Raw genomic sequence first — 22,181 nt, forward strand, 5'->3', positions numbered from 1 at the left:
AACTTAATCAAATATTAATGTTTAAGTTCTTAATTTTATAAAAAAATATTTTTGGAACAAACTCAATACCTGCTTTTTAGCAAGTTCTCTAATTTAGTTACCAATTTTTCAAGAAGTATGAAATTTAATGTAAATTACTCATAATATTGTTATTACTCAGTCAAGACATAATTTTTATATCCTTCAACTTTATTTGGATACAGAGCCAAAAAATAGGAAATCAAACTCTTGTAACCATACCCACTTGTCACTTTACACATTACCAATCAATAGTTTCATATGACATTTAATCCTATATTATTTATAACAAATAATATGGTTAAGTTTTAATATATCAAATGATATATTATGTTAGACTTTACAAAAATTGTCTATTTCAGTTTCAGTTCAAGCTTTACACTGCATGAAACATGTTGAACTTAGTTGAATTTTACTAACTTTTGTTGCATAGTTGGAAAACTATAAATTATGTTATAGAATATTGTCTGCTTTTTATGTACCTTTTTATTTAATGAAATATCATTAGTATAAAAGTAGTCACTCAGCAGTAAACAGCAAAAAGAAACCTAGATAAGTATTATATTCCTTCAGTTTTCATGTGTATTCTTAATTTATTGTTATAAAAGTAACTAAAATTTAAAAAACTAACTTTTTAGGTTAAATGAGTTACGCAAAAAATGAAACTCATCACGAACTATGCTCATAAGGCTTTTGTGCATTAAATAATTCAGTGGGGTAATTCAAGCTACATGTTTGCAGAGTGATTTACAAGTTTTGTGGTGAGATTATTAGTTAAACTAGGTTCAAAATGCAAGTACAAGCGAATATATACTGTTACGAGATTTAAGCTAAATAGGATAATCAAGTCTAGTTTTCTGTTACAAACTGAAGTCATTTTAGAAAGAAAAGAGGATAATGTAAATTTTTTATGGAAGTTACAAGGTTGGTCAAATTGACCCTGTACTGAGGTAGCATTTAGGAAATAACATAAAATAGTTGATATCCTATCTTTTCTCTTTTCAGTTACAATGGTTGTATTATTATATTCATGAAATAAGGTTACTTACATTAAGTAAGTATGTTAGGTAATGGAATAATACTGATAACTCAAATTCTTATCCTATTAAATATTACTTTTATATTTTTTCAATTTAAACAAGATGCATACGTAAACTGGCTGACTATCTAATTATTTTAAGGTGCAGTCATAATATGTTTTAAGTAAAAAAATTAGTTATTAGTATTTAGTAAAACTTTCATTAATAATCAATTTATCTGATCTACACATTTACAGTAAGTTAAGAATACTGCATATGTTGAAAAGAAATAAATGGTGACACCATGGTCACCTCTACTCAAGTCACTTTATTAGTTCATTAAGTAGAAAATGTTCATGTTATCTGTAATATAAAATATATCAAATTTTCAAATGGTAATTGTCAACAGAAGCATTAATTTAAAATAATGGTAAATTGAAAGTTATTAAAAAAAACTTTGAAAATCAATATTTTGTTACAATAATGATGTGGTTCTCAAACTCTGTAGGCTAGCATCCCCACTGGTGGTGGTGTTTTTTGTTGTTTTTTTGTGATGTCCAGAATGAACATCACTAACATGCCAAAATACTGTACTAAAACTAGCAAGCCAATCAGTTTGTAAGTATTGCTAACTGCCCATTTTACTTAGAAGATTTTATATTACTGCTGTAATTTTACAGAATTTTTGTCATGTAGTGTAACTACAGTAATTATAGTGAGTTTGAAGGCTTGGAAATGAAAAACTTGTTAGTTTTCTATTCTTTAAGTCTTATGTGATGACATTCCATTAAAATCTTTGTGTTGGTTCAAATACAATGCATTTTTGTCATATGATTTCAAGTTCAAACTATCCCTAATATTCTGTGTTCCAAGATTTTAATTTATAAGATGTAGTGCTAATAAATTTTCTCTTAAATTAGTAGTTTCTAGGTTCTATCAGTATTTTTCAGTTCTTGCACCAAAACAATAATTGAAAATGAAAGATGCAGTCAAAACATGTCGTTTATTGTATAATGGTTAATTTTGACACTTTTTGACAAGTGTCAGCTGCTTTTCAAAACTGGCATTTGCCTTAGATGATTCTAAACAGTAATATCCTATTAACATGCAATTTTTAATAGTTCCAAAATAGAAAACGTGAAATATGTTAATAATATTCTTAAGGCTAACATTGAAAGTCAGGATCCACTGGGATACTTATCTTCTGTAATAGCTGGGTTATAGCAAGTAACCTGAAGTAAAAGTTTAGTTTTTATTACTGCCTAGCAAGTTTATTAATGATAGAAAATTGAAGGTAGAAACATAACAGAAACATGGTTAATGTTATGAAGAATAAATTTGTCAGTTATCCACAAGAGTATACAGCCTGATCTAATATTCCAACAGATATTTGGCATGGCTTAATTGTTCCAAAACTTGTCTGCAAGTTTGACAGCTAAAACCTTGTATGCAGCAAATAAAACTAAATGCACTGGATGAAATGCAGTTCAGTACAGATGATGTTGTATAGATTTGGAATATCAAAAATTGGATCCACTAAAAAATTCCAGTTTGGAAACCACTAGACTAATAGGTCTGACCTCAAAAAAACAAAAAGCATCATAACCTTGATAGTTTAATCAAGTATCAGTTTTAACCATTTTGTTTCTCTTCAAATAAAACTTCCTCTATAAAACTAATAACAAGTTATAACAAGATGTCAATGTTATTATATTTTATATCCCTAAAAGGGAGACTGTACACTAACCCATGCTGATAGTAAGTAACAAGGGTAGTATATTCTATTCTATTGTATGACAGTCTAATAGTGGAAAAAGTTGAGTGTTAAAGATTTTTTGCTTTTTTAAGTTGGTGTTATTAAAAAGTCACTAGTGTTTTATTATTCTTAGGAAGTGGGTACTGTAACTCTTGAGAGGTGTTAATCATTATATCTTCCTCATATAGGAAGCATACACTGTAGCTCGTCAGTTTAATCTGATTCCTCCAATAGTCGAGCAGACAGAGTACCACATGTTCCAGCGGGAAAAGGTGGAGAGTTGTCTTCCTGAACTTCTTCACAAAATTGGTACATTATTCATCTTGGTTAAGTTCTTAGTCATTAACATGTTATCAACTTTGTGACTGCAAGTTGATAACGTGTTATTCACTATATTCATTCTAACAAAAATTAACTTGGAAAAGTTAAAATTTGTCATAATTACTCTTTCATGTGGCTAAATATTTTAAATTTGATTTCAAATAATATAAAATTCTCCCTCTATCAGAACTGTAGTCATGGAATAAAAGTGACTGGTAATGTTCTGAAAGGATGATGATTTGGTCTGTAAATTGGTGTAGAGACCTGTATTTCTTCCAAAGAAAGTCTTTTGAAAAACAGCCTGGCATAGCCATATGATTAGAATGCTTAACTTGCAATCTGAGGGTTATGGATTCAAATCACTGTCACACCAAGCATGCTCGTCCTTTCAGCTGTGGGGGCATTATAATGTGACAGCCAATCCCACAATTTGTTGGTAAAAAAGTAGTCCAGGAGTTAATTATTCTGTGGTGATGACTAGCTGCCTTCCCTCTAGTCTTACATTGCTAATTTAAAGAATGGCTAGCACAAATAGCTCTTGTGATTGCTTTGCACAAAATTTAAAAACAAACCAAACCTAATATGAAGTTGTCATTCATAATAAAAGCTTCCGATACATCTACATTTCCTAATTCCTTCTTGAAACAGTCTAGATATCTGCCTGAATTATTACATATTATAATATCTATTTCAAATGTGTTATAATAGTTTAAGATAGGACTTGCCCCATACCTAGTGTTGTCTGGGTTTTGCCTTTTTTTTTTTATTGGGAAAAACGTCTTCATACTATATTTTTTGTATGAGAATATATTAAAATATGTCCAAAGACATGTTATGGTACATGTTGTGTAACATTACCACTGTGGCTAATTGGAATATTATAAGATTCAAAAAATACAAAATAAATGTTTTATGTTTTTAATTTCTCTAAACGTGACTGAATGCTTGTCACAATGGGTCCACACTTTATCAGATGTAAAGAATTATTCTAAGCTATGGAATACAATGAAAATTAATTCAAAATAAATTTATTTCTTTACGTATAAAGGGTATACCCTACCCTTAAATTACATACATGTATGATAGTATTATGAATTATTTTTATGGAAGATAAGATTATATTTTTAGTTTCAAAAGACGTTTTAATATCTACAATTAGTTTTGACTTTTTTGTCTAACATTACAAATAAAAATTCAAGAACTGTGGTCAAAGCTTAGCATCTGACATATTACAATTTCACAGTAGAATTTATTAAGGAATATTATGAACAAAATATTTTATAAATATGTAAATAAGCACTGATAGTAGTAGTGTACAAATACAGAACTTTCACCTCTCTGTCAGGAATAGGAACAATGACTTGGTCACCTCAAGCTTTTGGATGGTTAACAGGAAAATTTGATGAAGGAATTCAACTTCTCTCAAGAGGGTCTTTTCGGGTAGGAAACTTAATTTTTTATAATTTATCAGCACACTTTAAGAGTCTCATAAGTCAGTATATTAACCAAATATAATCTGTTTGTTTCAGGAGAATAATGTAGACAAGTTGATATTATTAACGAGGTACAGTATTGGCATGTTTTGTGGGAATAGCTTTGACAAGTCGGTGTTTGCGAAGTACAAATGAAAATTATTTATCAATGATTAATAATAACTTGAAGTAACATGAGTGAAAAGGTGGTAAACACACATTGTGTGGTAAGATCTCATGAAAACCTTTAATATATCTTGTTATTCACAGTTGTCTTTTTCATGGGAATAACTTGATTCCCTCTTTTCTAGAGTTTTTCAGCTTTACAAGAAAAGTTTGTTCCTGATGAAGGCAGGAGTCCTCGCTATCAGGCCAAAATGAATGAAATATCTGCTCTTGCTGAGAAGTTTGGATGTACCAAAACTCAACTTGCAATTGGTATGTATATTTTTGTTTGAAAAATGTGTTCATCCTTCTTGGAGTTTGTTTTTGTGAAGAAGTGATCTTTTTAATATGACCCATTGTATCACCTCCTGGACAACATTGTACTTCAGGATATTTTGTAAACTTGTATATATACACTTCAAAACATAGTTAATAAATCATATTTTAATAGTATTTAGGCTTTACGTTCCTTAATTTTATAAAGAAATATACAGGGAGATTAAGGATTTTAAGACATGAGAATTGACATTTGATCTGTTTTCCCTCTTTTCTGATTTACTTATGTTTGATTTTACATTTCTTTAAAGTGATAACTTAGTACCGAGACAAAATATAATTTCTGTAACCTTCAATCTTGTTTGTTTATGCTGTTTTGAACTATAAAATCAGACCCATTTGCAACATCTGTCTGTCACATTCCTCTCTTTCAGAAATTACCAAAAGTTATCTGGTGTTTAATACTGTATTATTTATAACCAATAAAAAGTGAAGGTTTTATTGTATCAAATGATGTTATATTATGTTTTCTCAACAGAGAATTGTCTATTTTGCTTCCAGTTTAAACTTTATCCCCATGGGAAACAGATTGACAATCTAGCTTAGTTTTGTAATGGCTTTTAATGCATGGTTAGAAAGCCATGTTGTGGTTTTTACGTGTTGTTATTCTGAATTTTATAGGTATATTGTTTAATTAAATAAGAGTAACTAAATTCTAAAAAATTAGAAACTTGTTTGGTTAGGTTACATAAAATAAACTAACTGTGGCCTTCAAAACATTTGTTGTAGTTTTCATGCCTTATGTTTGAACATGTGTCATTTTAATTTAGGCTATCTTCCAGTCGTTATAGTTAAATCTTTCAGTCCCAGTCTGTTTGAAAAACGTTTACACAATCAGGCAAACCAACTTGAGTATACACAACCTTATATAGTAAAACCACGTGTAAATTAAATAATGAACTGTAATAATGGTATTTATAGTAATGTATATAATATGAAACTTGTGAGTATTCAGTGTATGACACGGTTTTATGATTTTAAACAAAAACTTGCAAAATTTAAGTATAAAACTTGTACTGAAGAAAAATTAGCTAAAAGGTGTTTACAGTAGTTTGTGAAATGAACCAAAGCTACAATATTACAAGGTAAAGTAAATGTAAAATTGTAATGAAGAAAAACTTAGCTGAGTATGCAGAGACATCTCAATTTGTGTTTGCAGAGTGATAAGTGAATGGTTTTGATGAACTGTGCATGAACATTTTAAACCTAAGTGAATCGAGAAAGCCCATACAAATTGTATTTAGTGTTTTTTTTAGTAAACTACGTGTGGATTAAGTGTTGTACAAAATACTTTTGTAAATAAAAAAATAAGTTGAAATCAAACCAGTCATCCTGTGATGACAACATTGTTTAACATACTTGTTGAATTGAAAAATTTTACTAAACAAAAAACAGGTAAGATGATTCTGAATTGAGATTTCAGTATACAATCTGGTATCAGTTTTGTAACATTTGATCAAAAAGTTTCAAAAAATGCTCCAAACAGACAAATGCAAGTGCATTACTTGTATAGGTTTTTTTCATGAGGTATGCTTGCAAGTAGCCTAAGTCAGATTGACCAATCTTTTGTAAAGTTATGTATAGAACATAACAGGTAGAATACAAAGATTTTCTGAAAAAAACAAAACAAAAACTATTTGATATTTATTTAAAAGTTTTAGGTTTCATGTAAATGAAATTTGAAAATTTTCACATGGAGAAAAGTATTTTTCATCTTAGCATGAAAATCACTTCACTGTGAGTAGTAAACTCTAACTTCATATAATTATCGACAGTGTTTTAAAATAAGTGTCTGATTAAAAATTATCTGGGTGTGTTTTTGTTTGGTTTTGTTTTGTTTTATGGACAGAAAACATTTAAAGTTTACTGAAAGCTTGCCAAATTTTGTGAAGAAAGATAATTATTTTTGGACATGGTATGTAAACAACCACAGTTATAGGGTTATGTAAAATACATGAACCTGTTACAGTAATGTTTTAGGAATGAATCTAGAAAAGTGCAGTGTCACAGAAATTAGTGATGTATTATTGTTTCCACAATTAGTATTGAAAAAGCCAGGCATGATAGGGTGCTCAACTCGCACTCTGATAGCCATAGGTTTAAATTCCTGCCCTACCAAACGTGTCTTTTCAGCTGTGATAGCATTATGGTGTTAGATTGGTAAAAGAGTAGCTTGAGAATTGGTAGTGAATGGTGATGTGTAGCTGCCTTCTCTCTAGTCTTTCACTGCTAAATTATGGGAATCTAATTCAGATAACCATCTTACAAAGCATCCTGTATTTTAGTTGACAAGTATGCTGTAAAATAGTCACATTTCAATTATTATACATTATATATGTATATAGGCTATTACTATTTACAAACAATTTCTTAAACTTACTGTTCTATGTTTTAAGAAAACTAAATGGAGAAGTAAAGCAAACATTTTTTAAAACTTTGTATATACATTTGAATAACCAAAAAACAATCATAATTTACTGTATCAAGACCAAAGATTTCCATTATAATTTATCAAGTTAAGCTGTATTTTGGTCTACAAAAATATGAAATTTCAAGCAGACTAAAGGCACAACCTACTTCCTTGAAATCTTGTTTGAGAACATTGTTCTAGCCAATGAAAATAGCTGAGAAAGTCACAAGGGAAATATTCTAAGCTTTTGACTGGTTATTTATATGTCGTATATGCAAGTAAGTGTACATAAGGGACTATTTCCAATAGTGGAAGGAGACTAGTAGGGCAGCTGTGTTTGATTTTGTATATGGGCAATATCTCACCAAATAGAAAAGTCAGTTGGTTCTTTTATATTCTACTTTGTTTATATTGGAATTTTAAATTTTTAATTCATACAAATCTCTAACTTACTATTTTCATCCAGTGCTGCATTCACCATTCTACGTGACACACAAAAATAATCTATTAAGTGTTTTTTTAATATTTACTTTTGTAGTATAAAAATTATTGGCATACATTCACAAAATGGTAGTTCAGTAAAATTTTGAATACAAGTCAACAAACACTGATGGGGTCTTTAATCCACCACCCATAGTGACAGGATTCAACTATTTTATCTGTTCAGAGTGAGTCATTGTAAACAAAAAGTTAAGTTGGGGAAATTCTAAATGACTGACTGATAATTCTTCCCCTTCCTGTTTGATATATTCACCAAAACAAAACCATAAGCAGAAAACACAAATAATACATCACTTCGATCCATGAAACAACTACTAGAGTAATTCACATCACATTTGTTGTTTCAAAAATAAATAACCCACGTGTATTTGTTACACAAGCTGAACATAAACATAATAAGTAAACATAAATTTACTTTGAAATGAATAATTATAGTAGAGAGAGATTTGAATGATAAACCATCTATATACTGAATCATATGGACAGGCTCCTATACATACATCTAGGAATGAGGGTTTTAGATCTTGCACAAACCTCTGAATACCCCGACTTTTACTCTATATATTTATGTACATGTATTAATTGTAAACATCTTAATATTTCAAGATTAGTGGTAAATAGTAATGTCACTTGGGTAATTAAAAATGTTAAGTTTTTTTATTATTGTATAGGTTTTGGAATTATTTTTATATAAATAAACAACTTGTACTGTACAGACTTACTGAACACACAATATTTAAACTGAAATTGTAACAGAGACTTGTACTTTCTGTATAATTTCCAGCCTGGAGTTTGAAGAACGAAAACGTCCACTGTGTACTTATGGGAGCTTCTACTCCAGAGCAGCTATATGAACATCTTCATGCTCTCCAGGTAAAGCAAACTGTGAATTGAAGTTACCAGTTTTTACTTCACTTTGTTCATTGTATTTACATGTAACATCATTAGCATCTCTTCAAATTAAAAGTCTATTTCTATGTTTTAAGAATAGAGTGGTGAATAAATGCAAAGCTGAGGCTGTTATAATTATATAAAAGTACATGTGGATATCCTTGTATCATTCTTTTTAATAGTTCATAGCTGAAATCAGGTAGACTTACTTCTGAAATACTTTGTTTATTCTTTGTTGGATGCTGTCAATAATTACATTTTCAAATTCTGAATGTTTGTTATGCAATACAGAAAATATTTCAGACTCCGTATTCCATTCTTCTATGTAACTTGTTGTGCATTTCTCAAGAGAACTTACACAGGTTAGATATTTTGATGATAGGCTTTCTTATCATTGAACTTGTATCACTTTAAAAAAACACACATCAAAATAGTACTTTGGAAACATGACATTGGCCATTGTACTTATTCACAATTATAAAATCTCATTTAATGTAATGGTGACAACTATTATGCAGTTCATTAACTTCTGCTTTTGACTTTTGCTTGAATACATGGTAAACTTTTCACAGATTTAAAAATTGTATATTCACATCATGAATTTGGATATTTTTAGTGATTAGACCACTTGTTTGAAATTGTTACTAATTCTTATTAAAAAATATCTGTGTATATAATAACCAAATATCTGCCATGTTCTACATCTCTGGACTGGTTAAACGTATATACATCTTTTTCAAGAATGTTAGTCTTTGTATGTGCTTAATTATCAATTTAAGAAAACAACTTATAAAGAACAAATTTTTTGCTGTTGACAGATTGAAAGAAATGTGAATATAAGAATGTGAATGGAGAAAACGTAGAGGGAAAGGAACTTGTTTGAGTACATATTTGTTATTGTTCGTTTTATAGGTTTGTTGTTTTACATGTTGGTATTGTATGTATGGATGACTATTGTACAATGTCAAATACATTGATTTCAATATCTCATCTGACACTTTTTTTTTTTTAATAGAAGTGGCAACTGTCATAAAGTGGTTACTTTTCATTTGTTTAATAAAATGACAGGAAACGGTGGTTTCCAGTTTATAAAAATAAAAATTCCCTGTAGGTATTTATGGAACCTGAGTATTCTGTTCTGCTAGATGCACCCTTTGCATGAAAACCCAGACATTTTTGCTTAAAAACAAATGCAGTTCCATTTTCCTTACTGAAATAACATGTTTGATGAAAAAATATGGTTGTAAACAGCACACTAGACAATCATATTGCATGTGTACCTTGTGAGGGATTGGATTAAGTGTGCAAAGTGTGTTTATTTAGCAGTATTTTTACTAAAATTGATTTGTTTCAGTGGATATCTGCTAGTTTGTTAATCAGTGAGGTAAACTTATTACTTGTCTTGTCTTCAGAATCCCTGCTGTTGTTTTTTATCTTTAGCATTTTAAAATTGTTTATCTGTTCCACATTTTTCATTAAATTGCAAAGTACTTTTTGTTTTTAAAAGCTGTGGTGTTTTAAATATAAAAAATGTAAATATTAACTATAAAAAATTTTATCTCTGCAGATTGTCCCACGTTTAAACCCCCTCATTCTAAATGAAATTGAAAAAATTTTGGACAACAAGCCAATACGTCAACCTTTAATCAGGTAACTAAAGACACACAAGGAATTCCTAACCAATAGGAAGTCCTATTCCTCATTTTACTGGCTGCTATAAGAAGGACTTTCTTAATATGGAAAAATGCCTCAAGGTAGTTGAAATGAGCAGTTCTGGAGAAACAGCTTCAACAATTTAGAAATATTTGTAGGAGAGGGTATTGAATGATTTATGAATGAAAAATATATTTAATGATTACAGGAAACATTTGAATATATTTATAAATTTGTGGTTGTGAGTTTCACAGATTGTCTTTAACTCAAGAGTTTGCTCCTAGTTAAGTTGAAGAATCTAGTCCTTTAGTTATGTTTACTTGCATCTCTCAGATATCCTTACTTCTCATTGTTTTACAGAGGGACCATAACATAATTACCACAGTTTTATATGGCTCAGTTGTGTAAAAATCATTAGGATCAGTTGTGTTTGTGTGCATACAAATGGTGTTATATTACTATTAAGAATCTAACAAAATGTCTAGTTATTGTAAACATTATTATAGCATCTGAGTGAAGTTGTTTTCACATCTATCAGTTTACAATATCCTTGTTTCTGAAGTTACCAAAGAACCTTTAGCTTCTTTCCTCTATCTTAAACACACAGTTTATATAATTGAGTAAACTTGGCTCGATTCCATGTGTCAAAAACATGTAAATATTAGTAAGTATTACACAACATTTGTAATATGCAAATAAGAAACTTTTGACCTCTTATGAGGTTAGGTTGGAAGAACTGTAGTTTTGGTCAGAATACATAACCAACATGTTTCATGGATCAATACATCCAGTGTTAGATGTATGTCATAGGTCTTTATCTTGATATTATTGGCTCCTTTGTGAAAAACTGATATTTTGGACAACTTGCACACAGACACACACGTATACCTAAATATTGACAAAATGTAATATTGGTGTAATAAGAGAAGTGAAAAGAACAGTTTACATGAAGTTTATCTGTTATTACATAATACACTGACAATATCTATGTATGGTATTGCATTAAATGCTTTGTGTACATCTTAATTATCTTTTTTACCTGAATTGTGACAGATATTGATGTTTTTGAAGGAGTAAGGAACAGATGTTTGAGTGATATATATGACACTAGTTTTGTGCAAAGCACGTTGTGGTTCCTTGAATATTGAATATAGTTGAGTTTATGTTGAGGCAAGAAAGATGTAGTTTTGTATAAATGCAACTCAAAATTTTGTAGGTAGATATTAGTATAGAAAGTATTTGTAGGTAGATATTAGTATAGAAAGTATTTGTAGGTAGATATTAGTATAGAAAGTATTTGTAGGTAGATATTAGTATAGAAAGTATTTGTAGGTAGATATTAGTATAGAAAGTATTTGTAGGTAGATATTAGTATAGAAAGTATTTGTAGGTAGATATTAGTATAGAAAGTATTTGTAGGTAGATATTAGTATAGAAAGTATTTGTAGGTAGATATTAGTATAGAAAGTATTTTTAGGTAGATATTTGTATAGAAAGTATTTGTAGGTAGATATTAGTATAGAAAGTATTTGTAGTAATTTTTTATGAGAAACCCACTTGAATTAAAATTGCATCCCTGAATGGTTGTAAACTTGAAGATGACTTATGAAGGTTGAAATGTTCTCTGCTTTTATTAGCAAAAGTCTTAATATCCATATCAGCCATTCCGAGAAACATTTTTGTGGTAATTTTATTGATTGTATGCCCATACGTATGAATGAACCTGCATATATAGACATTGCTCTTTTCATTACTTTATAGTTTAAGCAGCCAACTTGTTAAAAAATAAGTTGATTTGCTCTAAAGTGGAATTGAATAATAAAAACCTTATGTAAAGATGTTTTGTCTTGTTGGAAATAAATCATAACAAGATGTGCTTCCTTTAGCTGGATAGCTACAAAGTTGAATAATTTAAAATGAAAAAGGTAAAAAATACATGAAAAATTGTGCTTCATCTATCCTCACATTCCACCCCTCCCATTTCAGAACATGCAGTTATCTAATTAATTTATGTCATGATACATTACGTCAAATAAATAAGAAAGCAACATTTTTTTCCATCATCAATCTGTAATTTCCTTCTTTGATGATTATTTTCTAGAATTATTTTAAATAAAAGATGAACTATTATTGTCATAAGATTGTGCATGTTCAAGTTCTAGAAAATCTGGGGAAATGTTGAAATTAATCTGACCTCTTTGTGTGTTCATAAGTGCATATGAGTTTAAGGATTCATTCAAAACAAATAGATCAATATCATATATTCAGTGAAATACACTGACTAGAAAGAAATGGAACTTGCAAACTTGCTATCCAAGTTGATGTATTTTTAAATAACATCTTGTATCATTTCTTTAAATATTTTCTGTAGTGTGAAAGTTTCTATTGCATTAAAATGTCTAATTTTCATCATAAGTAGTAGTTTTATTTTGTTATTAAAACAAATTGTTAAACTTGTTCCAAGAGTGACTGGTAGGGAGTTATGTAATTTGTTTTGATCTTATGTATTATTTATTAATTATTAATTTTGACAAAATATTTTATAAAATTTAAGGTTTTTTGTTATATAGTAGGTTTTACTAGTAACATATTATTTTGAAGTAATATATGCAGTGTATTAATTTTATACTTATTAATTGACTGTTTTTGTTTTCTATATTTTTTTAATGTTTAAAATGTAAGTGAGGTTTTTAGTTGAGTCTATGGATGCTTATATTTTTCCTGCATTATTTGAAATAATAATTTTTTTTATTGCAACCTTGGTAATGGAGCAGAACTAACTGGAGGCCTTCGCTCTCTGAAGCCGAACATAATTCCAAGGAGTCTTGAAAAGAAACTAGAAGTTCAAAGGTGATTTAGAGGTCATAGTGTGAAACATGATGATCACTAAGGCCTTCCAACCCAGGGAAATTATCATAGAAATGTTTATTAGAAACGTTTTATTCTGATTTTATAACTTGAAACTAAATAGAGACGTAAAAGAAATTTTTAAAGTTAAAGATTCAAGTTTTTTTAGAAAATTTCTAGTCAAATGAGACCTGAAGGTATTAGAAGTATTCTAGTCTATTTGGAAAAGTGTGAAAGTGAATTGATGTTTTTTAAAAAACTCTATAGAAACCTTGTGTATATTTTATTACATTCTAGAATAAAGATGAGTATTGTAGGCTCTTTTGGAATTTAAACTGTAAAAAATGTTTTAAGTTTTATGGGCAGACAAAGCATGAAGTTTTTATCTAAGAGGGAAAATATATGAATGTATGGAACTGTGTTTAATTATTGTTTAAAACAAATGATCTGTTCACAAACTTTATTTTTAGATACTTTGTTTAATTATCAATTTTTTGTAACTCTGTTTCTGTACTCTAGCATGATTTTAATTTTGTCTGACTACTGCTTATTGGTCTTTCAAATATTTGCTAAAAACAAAGTACATCTTGCATCTATCTTGCAGGTAATAGAAGTTTGCTATTATTGTAAATATTTGGGATGGGACAGATAATAATTTTGATCACATATTTTTGAACTGTAAAATATATGTAGTCACAGACATCAAGGATATATCATAAGAGTTGGCTATTACTTCTTTATAGTACACTATTAAATAGTTAATTATTGTTTTTCAAACATTTAATAAGGATATGTGTGGAAATGGCTCTCTGTCAGTCATGGGGAACTATGCATCCGTACAAGTTAGAGATCTTTGTTGGCCATTTAAGGACAAGTGGTAGTGTGAGAAGGTAATTTTGTACTGAGACTTAATTGGATTGTGCTTGCTTGCTACTGCTACTGTGACCATGATGTTTATCTAAACAGCATAATGACTATCTGTATAACAACTACTAAAGAAGCTAAACTACTCTGTTTAGTAGCTAGTAGAAAAAGTACCAGCAGGTTAAACGATGCAATACCTATGTGTGGTGCACATACCCATAATATCATGCTACTGTTGTGCAATAAAACACATTCACTGGAAAATTAATATCCAGCTGGATCAGGTTTCATTGAATAGTGTATATTTGACTGGATCAGACATTTGTCCTGTCTCTAGTAAATATATTCATTTTAAATATTATAAAATATATATACATTTACCTCTTCTCATTTTCCTTTTGTTTTTTTACGAATTTTTCAAAAGATGAATTAAACCTTGTTGCACATGTAATTTGCAAAAATATTTTTGCTACAATAGAAATTGCACTTGTGATGTCAAAGATTTTTAATATTGTGCATACAATTTTTTTCTAATAGCTTTGAAATTAAGACTTTCTGGTCTAATGTTAAAATAAGGTCATTTTACATTTATTGGTATTTTATAAGGTTTAACAGTGGTGGTAAAAAGAGAAAAAAAAATTAAATGTATTTCTACTTTTGTAGATTTTTGCTATTATTATAGCACAAAAAAAATTTATTTGAATAATTCATAATCTGTTCATTCTCAGATTCTTTTTAATCTGCCACCACTTAATGATATAACATTTTTGTGAAATTCACAACATAGTTTTAGATTCAAACAAGAGAGTATTAGCTGTGTCTGTCAGCTTTCATTGAGGTTGTTCCTGTTTATAAAAATATCGGTTTTCAGGCTATACATTTAAGAATTGTTTATTATTCTAGCAGATGAATTTATATAATCATTGTTTGTTAGAACCTCTAAAGCCTTATGAAAGTTTAACCATAATGTGATGGGAATCTAATGAAAGTTTAACCATGATGTGATAGGAATCTAATGCTGCCTTATGACTTAATGTATTTAACTAATGTGGTTTGTTGAATTGCTTATTTCATATAAGAAACTGAAGGAGAGGTGTTGTAGTATGCCTAGAAGAATGTTGGGTTTTGTTTTTAAAGATGGTACTGGCTGTGTGGTTAGGTTTTCTGTCTGTTGCCTGACAATGTTATGAAAATCACTTATTTTTCTGTTTTTATTTGTGATTGTTTACGTAAATCAAATAACAATGTGCCACGTGTTTTAGCTTCTTTACACACAGTGAAAAAAAAGCCTAAAACAGTATCCTACTCTGCTAGCACCATGTTAGATTTGTGTTTTATCATGCTGATAATTCTTGTTTTCTTAGATAGTTGATGAATTTTTGAGTAATTTTCAGAGTAAAAGTCTGCTTATGTGTGGATTGTAATTAAGTCATTACTTTAGAGTTGGGTTTTTTGTGGGTATCTGAATTATTTATTATTGCACAAAATATTCCCAACAAAAATTAATATTTCTTCAGCCTTTTGGCCTTGATGTTTCTTGTAAACATTTTAAAGTAATTAAAATTGGATTATCAGGAGTTATTCTGTTTACATGTAGATTATAAAAAAGTTAAATTATTCTAAATGTTGACTGTTTACAACATTGTAAGGTATTATTACAGTGTTCACTTAACTATTTTGTACACAGCTCCAAATATTATCAATTCAAACTGCTAAAGATTTCTACTCACTAGATTCTGATAAGTAAACTACTACTTAAAAAAAGGATGAATCACTTGTCCAGATTAAAATAAATTTATTAATGATTTGGGAGAAATGTTACAAGTAACAGTCTTTACAAAAGTTTCAGTTAACTTGTCTGGCAAGTGTTTTGCTTTTTTGGTTCTTTTTACAATTTCTAAGTGGTTTCAAGCAATTGCACCAAAGAACAGATATTTTGATTACAAAACCTTATTTTAAATTTATTTACAATATATATTAGTTCCAAATATCCATATGATTTAACAGTGCACTGAATGAACCAAAATATGAATATTAAATTGAACTTCCATTTGGTTTATATGTTGTTGGAGAATAAGATGTGAAGCCAGTATATTTGGGTTTATCACTATAATATGGGAACTTGATTTGGTATTTCTTTATCTCCACTAAATTTATGTAAATTGACTGAGTTTGAAACCAGAAATTAACATCTTTGTTTTCTAACAATTATATTTAAAATAAGAAATCTAACTTGTACTTCACTGTTTATTTTGGTGTGACATCCCTAACTTGCATAGGACTGAAACCTAAGTTTACACATGGTGACCAACCAGTGGTATTCTCAGGAAGTGGTTTGTTTTTCCACAGTATATTATTTATTTTTTCACTAGTAATAAATTATTTTAAGTGTTTAAAACCATGCGTGTCACTAATTTAGTAATATTTCATGTTAGGAAGCTGTAGAAGTTGGTAAGTGTATTTAAATGTTATAAAAAGAGCTAATAGGGTTTTTTTAAAACTATGTTAAGGGTGATTTATTAAATTTTAAATGTGTATTTTAGTTGTATTTACTTTTGTATAGAATCACTTAATGTTCATTACAGGATACTGAATCAGTTATATGCTGGTTTTGTTTGTGATCATTTTCTCAACTGGATATCTGTGATGCTGAAAACAAAAGATAAATTGACACCTTAATGCTCTGTCTCTTCCTGAGAGAGCTAGCATGAGTTGACTGGAACTCTATCATAAGATTAAGTGGAAAATCATATACGAGGGCTGTTCAAAAAATACGCGGACTGCTTGAATTCCGCGGCTCCAGTTGGTTCCAGGGGAATCCGCTTGGTGTCGCTAGGTTCGCACAAATCAGCTGATTACGACGCCATTTCCCGATTGCAGATATCTTCATTTGTGTATTAGTTACGCGGTTTTAAGTGAAGTGCGATTTTTTCGTTTGGCGGATTTCAGAATGAATGACCTGAAGGAGCAACGACTTGCTGTGAAATTTTGTGTTAAACTTGGAAAATCTGCGACTGAAATTTTTGCTATGCTTAACATGGCTTACGGTGATGTTGCTATGAAGCGTACGGCATGTTTCAAGTGGCATGAACGTTTTAATGATGGTCGAAAGTCCATTGAAGATGATGAGCGTCCTGGACGTCCTTCCACGTCAACTGACGACCCACACGTCGACAAAATCAACACTTTGGTGCGGGCAAATCGACGTCTAACTGTCAGGGAGCTTGCTGAAGCGTGTGGGATATCAGTTGGATCTTGTTACGAGATTTTGACCGAAAAATTGAAGATGCACCTCGTTGCTGCGAAATTCAGCCCTCAGAGCTCGTGAGTTTTTGGCCAAACACTCGATCACTGTTCTTCCCCACCCCACCCCTACTCACCTGACCTTACTCCTTGCGATTTTTTCATGTTCCCCAAACTCAAAAGACCCTTGAAAGGAAGAAGATTTGAGACGATTCCCGAGATTAAGGCAAATGCGAGGAAGGAGCTGGAGGACATTACAAAAGAAGCGTACCAGGACTGTTTCAACAAGTGGAAACACCGTTGGGATAAGTGTGTGTGTTGGGGAGGAGAGTACTTTGAAGGGGTCCCAAACCTGTAACTTCTAAATAAAGTACATTTTGTTTTATGACGTCAGTCCGCGTATTTTTTGAACAGACCTCGTACTATATTCATATGATTTGAAACAGAGGAGTTATGTTATATAGATTCTAGTAAAATCTTGTTAAAAGAAACATCTGTTTAAAGAAGTTACCACCTTGCTTATCTGAAAGTGTTCTGTGTCTTCCTAAATCATCTGACTCCTGTTTATTAAGAGTACAAAATTATCCCATTTTTCTCAGGATATTTATGGGAATTTCACTAACTTATTATATAACAGTTTACATAAATTTTAGTGTATAAACGTAGTTCCTTGTTGCTACAGAATGAAGTACTTCGTATGCACAGTCTTATACAGAGCATCAAAATATGAAAGTGACATGCACTTCGGGTTGTTTGAAAAGTTTCAAAGCCCCCTCCCCTGATCATTTTACTAAACACTATCTTTGCTTAAAGATGAAAGCAACAAGTTGCTAGACACAGTTTTCAGTCTCATAAATCTCTTGCACTGGTGTCCTTATTTTAAAAGAGTTTCTCGGTATATATTTTTATATCGTTCATTTATAGTTGAAGAGTATTTTTAGGTTTAAGAACTTGAACTTCATGTGTAGATACATTTAAGTCAAATTTGTCAATTGTTTTTGCTCCAGAATAAAAGTAAAATTTATTATATTTGGTCTTATCCCCACAGTTGTTTTTTTCTTAATGATTATCATAGATATAAATAAATTGTTGTAAACAAGAATGTTTGTTTCATTCCTTGTCTGTATCTTAGTTTGTAACAACACCTGGAAAGGAACAAGAGCACATGCAATATATTCATCATGGAACACCTACTCATCACGGAGTGAAATTACTAAAATTAGATAATGGGTTGAACAATTGCCAAGTTTTATATTTTTATTTAAAGATGGATGAAGTTTCGAGATGGTTCTCTTCTTCAGATCGTACAGCTTACAAGCTGACGAAAAGTGTTAGCCCTAAACTCCATCCTTCTTTGAATAAAAATATTAAATTTGGCGATTGTTCAACCTATTAAGATTAGTATCGTTGTCACGTATACGGTTTTAACTACGTGATTATCTTTTGATATTCCCAATTTCCCAGCTTTACATTTTGATGAAAATGTAATGTATTGCCACATGAAGTGTAATTAACTCGTTGTTGCGGATCAAAATCTCCAAGGTTTGAAATGTTATGACATTGGATGCGTTCAGCACTTTTGGCTATAGGTGAATTTAAAAATTAGCTTTCAATATCATCATTTGATTCAGACAGACGAAACTTTTACAGTGGCAAGGCTAATTTTTCGTTGCCCTCTGAATAGTAATTTAAAGTAGAGATGGTACTTACCCTTTAGTGGTTTGATCTGACCTTCATGTACATGAGGTACCATTTAAGGTTGAATTTTCCAGTTCTACCGCATGAGTAATATAGTTTCAGTTTATTTCAGCTTCAACGTAAAATATTTAAAGCAGGTGATACGTGTATACTGAGCCTTAATAATACTTTATTGGAGAATTCATTGTCAATCTCAGTTATCAGCTTAGTCATAACGGATAATGCCTGTGGTAATAACTCCCAAATGTATTGGGTGTATTTCGTTATATGTCTCTATGAGGCCCGGCATAGCCAGGTGGTTAAGGCATTTAACTCGTAATCTGAAAATCGCGGGTTCGAATACCCGTCACACCAAAGATGCTCGCCATTTCAGCCGTCGGGGCGTTATAATGTCACGGTCAATTCCACTATTCGTTGGTAAAAAAAGTAGCGCAAGAGTTGGCGGTGGGTGATGATGACTAGCTGCATTCCTTCTAGTCTTACACTGCTAAATTAGGGATGGTTAGCGCAGATAGCCCTCGTGTAGCTTTGCGCGAAATTCAAAACAAACCAAATCATGTCACTATGAATGCAGATGCTTGACTACTTTAACTTTATTTCATGTTCATCTCGATTCATTTGGTATTGAGAATTTATTTAGACCTTCCTTTCTCTTTAAATATCAGCACAAATAGCCCTTTGTGAAGCTTTGTGCTAACTACAAAAATAATGTTTAAATTCATCTTGTAACAACTTAAAGGTCAGAATTGTAACAAAAACGGTGTTTGAAGCTTAGTATCGGGTGTAACACACGAACCATATCAGAATACTTTAAATTTTCACTTTTCAGGAAAGCTTGCTTTTACGTTTTAGTTTTTATACTAGGAACCTCAAACTCGTTTATAATTCTCGAATTAGTACTTGCTAAGGGCAATAAAACTGCAAATGTCTTGTTGTGGGGCAGCGTTATATTTACTAACTTGCAACGCTAAAATCAGGAGTTCGATTCCTCGTTGTGAAAGTTGCAGATAGCCTTGCGTGAGGTTGCTTTAAAACAAAGACTATCAAAATGTTAAAACAATGATTCACTATTTAATAAGGATAGGTTTGCTTCTTCGTAAGATGGTGAGGTACTTGCTTTAAATTCTGATAAGAATTAACATTAATTTTAGAGGGAATTATATATGTATACACACTTTAAGATTGAACTAAATATCCATCTGTCTATCAGTATAGATGATTAACATTTGCATAAGGTTAGCGTTCTGGTTATCCAGTTTGGGAGATAGATATTCCAAAATATTTCGCCACTAGTACTGGAATTCTTGTACACCAAACTTGTAATCATGTTTCTGTAGTGATGATGACGTTGTTGTTATAAAAAGTTGACAGTTTTTTAAAAGATTAGAAGGTTTTAATTATGAGTAACAATAATCTAGATCTCTGGAATTATTACAAATATACCTAAAAATATTATCGGCTTGTGTCCCAAAAATAATATTATAGACGTACTGCTTTTCTGTAACATAGCAAATTGGATTAACATTAGACCTGCAAGTGCAAAGCTACTCGAGGGCTATCTGCACTAGCCGTCTCTAATTTAGCAGTGTAAGACTAGAGGGAAGGCAGCTAGTCATCATCACCCACCGCCAACTCTTGGACTACTCTTTTACCAACGAATAGTGAAATTGACCGTAACATTATAACGTTACCACGGTTGAAATGGCGAGCATGTTTCGTGCGACCAGGATTCGAAACCACGATCCTTAGACTATGAGTCGAACGCCTTAACTCACCTGACCATGCCGGGCCCAGCCAGAAGAACCCTTGGTTATTGTGTTTGACATATCATACACATTTTTCTTTTAGATTATTTCTAACGGATTGTATTTCACTGTATTTTACTTAAAAAATCTCATCCTATAAAATGAAAAAGTGGAAAAAACCCCGCAAAATGCAAAACTGAAAATGTTTATATGAACTTGAAACTAATTACAAAAATCATCTTGAAAATTGTATGAGTAAAATTACACTCATGTTTAATATTCTTGGAGAACTTGGTTTATTCTATCTGCACAACAGTCGAAAGCTTTGTTAAAACCGTTTTCATTTAGCCAATGTTACATTATTTTTTTTTACTAAATGGTCAGAAGTAGAAAATGTTTCAAACAGAGAATATGAAGTATAATAAAAAATACTAGTAGCTCAAAAGAAACCTGAATTAGGCCTACACACGAACTGATAACTTTCTTGCTATCCGTTAGCGTATATAGTATGGATTTATGTAGATACTGAATATCATAGATACGAAATAACAAAATCCCAACATGCGTATGCTATCGTTCTTTACTCTCAAACTATCGACTCACGTTTATATCGAAGCCATTGATTTAGCAATTAAACCAAATGTATTTTTAGTATTAATAAGTATGTTTTTGTTGCCAAAATCTATGAGAGTTTAGTTAAACATTAATTAGTTGTCATTGATGTTTAACTTTCGGTTAAACATATCTGTCTGAAAACAACAGTAACATGTGAACTATTTTCATTTATTTGATATTAGTTGGAGAAAAACTTTCCTGGCTGGAAGTTATGTAAGTTGACGATTGATTAATAAAAGGTTACCTTAGGAATAAAAAGTTGCTTCTCTTATGTTGATTGTATAAAACGTCCATAAAAACTGTAAAACGTAAAATGTGAAACCGCAGAAACGTATGTATCTCTTCTTGTGTCTTCCCATTGGGACAACGATAAGTCTTCGGATATAAAACACTAAAATCAGGAGTTCAGTTCACCTCGGTGGACACAGCAGATAACCCGACGTGGCTTTGCTATAAGACACACCTACACAGAAACTTTCATGCAAAATTTGATGAAGATCTATCAACAGGAGACGAAAAAGTGATAAAAAACGCCCATAAAAACCGCCAAATACAAAACTAAAAATTTGTATGTATCTCTCCATGGACTCAACGATCCTCCATTGCATATTTGGTGAATATCTACTC

At 30.7% G+C, this 22,181-nt stretch overlaps 1 protein-coding gene across 9 annotated transcripts in view; it reads left to right on the plus strand.

The window, feature by feature from the left end:
- LOC143251903 (voltage-gated potassium channel subunit beta-2-like) overlaps nucleotides 1-18,598 on the plus strand; it is a 49,751-nt gene extending 31,153 nt beyond the window's left edge. For 4 of the 9 annotated variants that reach the window (XM_076503243.1, XM_076503240.1, XM_076503242.1 and 1 more), the window contains exons 13-18: nucleotides 2,982-3,102; nucleotides 4,460-4,554; nucleotides 4,898-5,024; nucleotides 8,783-8,871; nucleotides 10,457-10,539; nucleotides 13,314-18,598. In XM_076503243.1, the coding sequence (XP_076359358.1) occupies nucleotides 2,982-3,102; nucleotides 4,460-4,554; nucleotides 4,898-5,024; nucleotides 8,783-8,871; nucleotides 10,457-10,539; nucleotides 13,314-13,371 (573 nt within the window). In that variant the 3' untranslated portion in view covers nucleotides 13,372-18,598. Of the gene's footprint in view, nucleotides 1-2,981; nucleotides 3,103-4,459; nucleotides 4,555-4,897; nucleotides 5,025-8,782; nucleotides 8,872-10,456; nucleotides 10,544-13,313 lie in introns of those variants that run through there. The other 5 variants (XM_076503245.1, XM_076503246.1, XM_076503244.1 and 2 more) reach the window with 4 other exon arrangements.
- Nucleotides 18,599-22,181: the final 3,583 nt, after the last annotated feature.

This window comes from Tachypleus tridentatus, chromosome 6, assembly GCF_004210375.1.
Source record: "Tachypleus tridentatus isolate NWPU-2018 chromosome 6, ASM421037v1, whole genome shotgun sequence".
Lineage (NCBI taxonomy): Eukaryota > Metazoa > Arthropoda > Merostomata > Xiphosura > Limulidae > Tachypleus > Tachypleus tridentatus.